This window comes from Solanum pennellii, chromosome 11 (assembly GCF_001406875.1).
Source record: "Solanum pennellii chromosome 11, SPENNV200".
Classification (NCBI taxonomy): Eukaryota; Viridiplantae; Streptophyta; class Magnoliopsida; order Solanales; family Solanaceae; genus Solanum; species Solanum pennellii.
The window spans coordinates 36,423,754-36,431,118 of NC_028647.1; the positions used below are offsets into that span (position 1 = coordinate 36,423,754).

Sequence of the window (7,365 nt, forward strand, 5' to 3'; positions counted from 1 at the left end):
GTAATTTGTTTGGTACACTTTTCTAACCTATGCAAACTAATACTTGTATTAGTAATACACTCTATTGTGTATTAAAGAGTGTATTACTAATACCATCTATTTCTATGCATTAGTTATGCAATGGGTTCTAATGCATGCGTTAACATTATTAAAGACACAATTGCCCTTAAAAACTTTTTTATATCCTTTTCACTATATTTGTGGAGGCTATTTTTGTAAACAAATATTTTTTTCTAAAAATATTATGCAATGCATTATATTTAACACTTGCATTAGATTAAATAATTACAAACCTACCCTCAAAGCCTTTTTTAAAACATTTCCTAACATTTTCTTTTCTTTTAATTTTCTTTGTTGTCATATGTTTTTATTTTCATTTATTTTTCTATGTCTTTTAATTTGTTGGTGTTTCAATAGACTTTATGGCCTCTTAAATATATTTTTTCTAAAAAAATAATAATCTAATTTCAACGTAATTTAATTAGAAAAATTACTATTGTGGCGAATGGCGATAAAGTTGATAAAAAAAAATTCTTTTCCAATTTTTCATNTTATATATATATATATATATATATATATATATATATATATTATCCATCAATAAAATTTGTATTATATGTGTTTTATAAATTGTTCTCCGTAATATGTATTAAAATTGTATTATAAATTATAAACGTATTAAAAGTGATCAAGTGAAAAGAAATAATACTGCTATAAATGGTAAATATTTTCTTAATATAGTATATTTAATGTAAGTTTCCCGTTGTCTTTTTTTAAGTGAATCCTAGTTAGTAACACTTAGGTGGAGGGATTAGTCTCACGTGTCTTGTCACGTCACTAAAAATTTGGGTTGTTAACTCTTGAGAAAATTTGTGGTCTCTTTGGATAACGGTGGGGACATTTTTTAATTCAAATTGTAACAAAAGGTATAAGTGATTTATTTCACATAATTTAGCAGCAATTTTGACACATTTTCTTATAAAGAAAGAATGTCACATAAATTAGACTAGTAAAAATAGCTATCAACACAAAGTAGGGATAAGATTTGTATACTGTCTTCTCAAACTCCAAATTTGAGAATATACTAAGGTGTCGTTTGGTAGAGTGTATTAGAGAAAATAATGCATGCATTAACTTGATGTATTAGTGGTAATTTGTTTGGTACACTTTTCTAACCTATGCAAACTAATACTTGTATTAGTAATACACTCTATTGTGTATTAAAGAGTGTATTACTAATACCATCTATTTCTATGCATTAGTTATGCAATGGGTTCTAATGCATGCGTTAACATTATTAAAGACACAATTGCCCTTAAAAACTTTTTTATATCCTTTTCACTATATTTGTGGAGGCTATTTTTGTAAACAAATATTTTTTTCTAAAAATATTATGCAATGCATTATATTTAACACTTGCATTAGATTAAATAATTACAAACCTACCCTCAAAGCCTTTTTTAAAACATTTCCTAACATTTTCTTTTCTTTTAATTTTCTTTGTTGTCATATGTTTTTATTTTCATTTATTTTTCTATGTCTTTTAATTTGTTGGTGTTTCAATAGACTTTATGGCCTCTTAAATATATTTTTTCTAAAAAAATAATAATCTAATTTCAACGTAATTTAATTAGAAAAATTACTATTGTGGCGAATGGCGATAAAGTTGATAAAAAAAAATTCTTTTCCAATTTTTCATAAAAATATTTTGATTCAAATAGTACAACTATTTAATATTATTTTTGAAAAGAAGAAGAAGAGGAGGAGGAGGAGTTAATAATGTTTTAGCAAAGAAATTTGTTGTAAGGAAGTGAAAATAAATAAAGTATGAAAGATATTTTTGTAAACATATATTTTTAAATTGCAAGTTTGTTATTTCTAATACATCAAATCAAACAATGTATAAGAAATAATGTTTGCATAACTAATGCAAGCATTACTAATACACCCTATTTTGCATTTTCTTATACACTCTACCAAACGACCCCTAAATATGTTAAATATACCCTTTTAACACATTAAATTTTGAAAAATTGAAAAGGTCATCAGCCTTGGTTGTGATCCCTTTTATGATTTATAAATCATTTTTCAAAATAAATACAGCAGGTAATTATTATTTTATTAAAAAAATGAGAAGTTAAACCAAGGTAACTTGTAAAAAAGGTGAGAACCTTTAAATTGACAAGGAACTTTACAACCAAATAATCTAGAAAGAAATTTTACACTTCATGTTTTTACGGTAGAAAATGGAAAAGGAATATTATATGTGAATGATCATATATATTTTGGTTTTCCATCTGGTATTCATTGCTTACATGGTCCCCGATTAAATCTTGATTCGTACCATGAAGTTTTTATGAAGTAAATCCCTTTTTAACAAAGACGACTCCATACTCTAGGCTTGAATCTGAGACCTTTGATTAAGGACAGAAAAATACTTACCACTCCACCGACAAATGTGTTCTATTGTCCTCTTTTTTCTTTTTCCTGTTTTTAGAAGTTTTGACTTCTACAAAGCCTAGGCAGAGCTCTAGTCTGAGTCCCTGTCTTCACCATTTTAGTCATCTGACCTTTCATATCTCTACATACTTTCTCCAACTCCACAACTCTCCATTGCATCTTTTGCAAATTTAGCCTCATATATTCATGTTCCTCTTCTTGTAAACTCTGTTGATCACTAGCAACACTTGAACTGTGATGATCACTCTTGTTTGTCTTGTACAAAACCATTTGGTTATTATTGTCTTCTATTGTTGGAATACTTGAAGAGCATTGAGAAGCAAGTGCCTTGATAGCAATTCTTGGTGAAATTCTTGGATTCTTTGCTAAGTCCTTGCATGCTTCAAGGCTTAGTTTCTCATAGTTGAGACATCTACATAATCTTGATCTTTCCTCTAATGAAAGGACTGGATGAGACTGCAACCAAATATATACATGTTAGCTGCAACAAACATACCTGGTCCGTTCAAATTTGTTTGTCTGATTTTGACTTGACATGAAGTTTAAGAAAGTGAAGAAAATTTTAAATCTTGTAATTAAACTAAAGAAATGTATAATATACAAAATATGCTTTAATGTGGTCTTAAACATGTCATGTGAAAAGTTAGAATGAAAGAGATATAAAAAAGGAAAAGAGATTTTAAACGGGATTAAAAGAAAAGTAAGATACATAAATTGAAACAGACGAAGCAATAAATAAGGTGAAATGAAAGTCATAACTCTTTCGGTTCCGTTTTTTATGAGACAATCTTTTCTTTGAAATCTCTTTTAACTTAACTTTTCGTCTTACTCTTAATTATATTATCTTATCGATATTGAAATGTCATGATATATTTACGATCACAAGTTCTAAAGAATGTCCATGTCACTAGTATGTCTTTCTAGCTTAAATTTTGTGTTCAATCAAATACCGTAATATAATTAATAAATAACACTTCAATTATGTTAAGGGTGGAGGAGATTTCCTTGCAAATTAAAAAGGTGTTTATAGAAAGAATTCAGGACATAAAGGACAGAAAAAAAAAACAAGAAACAGACTGAACACAAATCAATTCAAACTACCTAAAAATAAATAAATAATCTATTCATTTATTTCAAAAATAAATTTTTACTTTTATCTATCACTTTTAAAAAATCCAAAAAAAAATAATTATTTTCCCCCGTTTTATCTTTAATATCAATTACTTATTCTTTAAGTTCTAGTACTATACGTGCAGAATCCAAAATGAACAAATAAAAGGTACGGAAAGAATAGTTAGTTTCTGATACAAATCTTCAAATAACTTAAGCCTGTCCAAGAAAGATGTTACTGTTAGAGCAACTAGCCAACTACCACTCAAGTCTAAAGGGTCCCATGTAGATGACTGACTGATTTTCATAAAAGTACTCATGAATTAATGAGGTCACAAGTTTCCATGACAAACTTTAATGACCCTACTATTTCCATTTTAAGTTCAAAATTTTGAAACTCATAGTACTAAATTCAAATACTTTTTTTTGAGTGTTCTCATCAAAAATGCTTTACATGCATGTCTTTATGAGTTGTTCTGTCATATGATAAAGCATTTCTTCCTTCCACCAAAGAAACATAAAAAGAAAAGCAAAAGTATGTTTTGCCTTGTTTTAGATCATGACCAGTTACACAGCAAAATTGCATTTCACATGGCAATATACAATACTATATAAATTTATAAGTTATGTTGGATGGACTCTTCAAAAATATAACAAAGTATCTATTAAATTTTTCAAAAGGTATGTATTTTTAGAAATTTCGATATGAGTGAAATAATATTTTTAGAGGGTTCGAGCAACATACTTCTATAATTGCCAGCCACTAGTGCATACCTATTATCAAGTGGAGTAAGTGAAACTTTTGGCACCCCTTGTGAGTTCTCACAAAAGATTCCACAATGACACATTTTTAACAATAAGGAAAGAGCAAAAAGCTGAAAAGTATTGCCTTGTTGGAAGGACATCTTCTTGTCTTATTCCATATCATTTAGCAATTGTCAATACGTTAAAAACTTTTTATCTAACAGGAATGTAAAATTTATGTTGCTTGTCAAAAATCTTATTGGATAAGTATAGTTCTCTTCAAAAGTTATGTACTTTGTAGGACCTTGACACGAGTATGACAATATTTTTGAAGAATTCGAACAATATAGTTCGAAGTTATTACTAAGTATAAATTTATTTGTCTTACTTTGGAAACTCTTTAAATCTAGTTTTCTGCAAAAACATGCTTATGACCACAAGAGTAAAAGAACATTCATATACATTTTATATATCTTTCGTTTGACACCATAAGTGTGATTATCAAGTCAAAATCAGATAAACAACTTGAAATGAAGGGGTGATAAATTATAGTAGCATTTATTAGTTCATGGATATAAGAAGAAAGAAAAGTAATAATGACCTCAAGATAGATATCAATGGCTCTGTAGACTCCATCAAAAGAATCCCTTGCATAATCTGGTAGACTCTCAGCAACAGCAAGAAACTTTGATATTTTAAGAGTTTGGTCAGGAGCAATCTCTCTCAAATACTTATCAATCAATCTTGCAACTTTTCTGAATTTTGTTATTGTAACTTTATCATGATAAACAAAAACTCTAACCAATCTCATCACAAGATTCACATCATAAACACCACCAATATTATTGTTGTGACCACAAACAAGGATATCATCTAGTGTTGCTTGATCAAGCACCCCCCCAATCAGTTTCTCCAAACAACCCCTGCATTCTTTGCTAATCCCGAAACCAGATACAATTCTCAGTACCCAAAAAAGATTTCTGCAAGAAAATGTTGTTTTAACTACCCCATGAACTACTGTGTCAGCAAGTCCACTATATTCACTTCTTGAAATCATATTTTGACAATGGGATGATGTTTTTAGGTAATAAAGCAAGAATCTTGTGAGGAGTAAGCTGTTATTCTCACTACCAAAAGCACCTAAAGTCCTTAAAAACTCTTCTATCATCTTTGGGGGTAAAATGGTCATTTCTTCAAACCACCAAGAACATGGCTTTACTTGTTCAGAAGATGAACAAGAGGAAACTGATGAACATGAAGAACCAAAAAGGGTACCAAGAAGTGAAGTTATAAGCTTTTCAATCAGCCCACAAGAAATTGCATAATCAAAAAAAGTTTCACAGCTTTTTAGGGATTTCAGAATATCATGAAAGGACCAATAACACAATCCTTCAAAAAATGTCTCAGCTTTATACAAAAGATTGCAACAAGACAACTTTTCTGTCATTTCAAGAAAATCTGCAGAGCAAATGAGAAGGCAAACATTTGAGACAGTGATTTTAATGCTATTGCAGCTACCATTGTTGTAACAGAATCTTGAAATAAGTTCAAACCCCTGTGCCCCACCTGGGAAATCAAGAATCTCAATACCTGAATTCTTAATCTGAGTTTTCTTCTTTTCTTGTTTGATTATCTTCCTTAACTTCCCAGAAAATCTTGAAAGGACTTTCTGCAACAACAAAGGAAGTAGTAAAAATTAGTTAATATGGATCAATTGGGAAAAAGGGGGAGTTTAAAGATTGGATTTTTATGAATTTCTTTTTTTTTTTTGGGTTACCTGGTGCAGAAAGAATGTTTGTTGACCATTTACATGGATTTGTAGATCACATGGAGCTTGTAGTGGCATGGCTACTTTTGCATTCAATGAAAATCAAGACAAGTTTAAAATGAAAAAGTGCTTTGAAGTTAGTGATTGACAGATACAAATGGCCTCTCACAAGCTTTGGTTACATATGAAAGATATTACTCTATATACTACAATCCCACCCCACCCCTTATGTGGATTTAACTATATACACAAACCAAATAGTATTAATATATATATATAAATATAATATCGAAAACAACCTAAGATATAATATGTGTTCACTCTATTATTTTCGAACTTCATTAAGTAAGATGAAATTGGATATATTGTTGTTGGTATATCTTAATATATTATATCAGGAGTTAGAAAGAGATAAAGGTAAATTGAAGTAGATTTTGTGGAGGTGATTAAATAAAATATTGATATAGTTTTCAGCTGATTGACATTATCTTAGATCAAAAGGCAAGGAGGTTGAAAATTAAGGGGATAGGTAGTGTATTATTATTATTGTACTTTTAGTAGTATGATTCTAATATCACGTTTGTCCAAATGTCTATTAATGTTCTATTGTTATACTTAATTTGTGCATTGTTATTTAGTTATCTCTTTTTCTATCTTACTTTCTACTTTTTTGAGTTAAGAGTGTATTGGATACAATATCTCTGCTACACAAAAATAAAAATAAAATATCTATTTATTATATTCTTTTTAAAACTTTAATTATGAAACTGTACTAAATATATTATTAAATCTAAATATGTTATAACACATAATTTACTTCTCCTTCTAAATTAATAATCGCATTTTCTATGCCTAGTTATACATTCATCTTTTAGCCGACATAATAGTGAAATAATTTATATACAGATCTCTTTGAATATAGAAACAGATATGTTGAAGATTTAAAGTTAATATCAATTATTTAAGAATAATATAATTTATAAAAATAGTTTATTATTTATATATATATACATATATTCTGGACAAAAATCTACTGAATTCATGGTATAATTGGCCTTTAGGTAGAATAAATATGCATGTTTGGGGTGTGGGGCCATGCAAGGCATATATTATAAATAATAATAATAAAAAGGAAAAAAAGGGGCTATGTGTTGTGATTTTTAGCAACATCACGAGTTCAGTTTTTTGTACTTTATTTATTGCTCCAAATACACAAATTGATTCTACTGTCCCAACAGTTTTTTTTTCTACAATTTTTTGTATGTATATGTATATTTTTAATA

At 28.6% G+C, this 7,365-nt stretch overlaps 1 protein-coding gene across 2 annotated transcripts; it reads right to left on the reverse strand.

Moving 5' to 3' along the window:
- Positions 1–2,148: 2,148 nt before the first annotated feature.
- LOC107005146 (BTB/POZ domain-containing protein At3g19850-like) lies at positions 2,149–6,318 on the reverse strand. 2 transcript variants are annotated; one of them, XM_015203653.2, is made up of 4 exons: positions 6,092–6,315; positions 5,905–5,983; positions 4,916–5,772; positions 2,149–2,916 (listed from the first exon to the last, which is right to left on the reverse strand). In XM_015203653.2, exons 1-4 carry the CDS (start codon positions 6,158–6,160, stop codon positions 2,494–2,496), a joined length of 1,428 nt encoding a protein of 475 aa, XP_015059139.1. In that variant the 5' UTR covers positions 6,161–6,315; the 3' UTR covers positions 2,149–2,493. The 2 variants fall into 2 exon arrangements, with proteins under 2 accessions (XP_015059139.1, XP_015059138.1); XM_015203652.2 differs by having other exon boundaries at positions 4,916–5,983; positions 6,092–6,318.
- Positions 6,319–7,365: the final 1,047 nt, after the last annotated feature.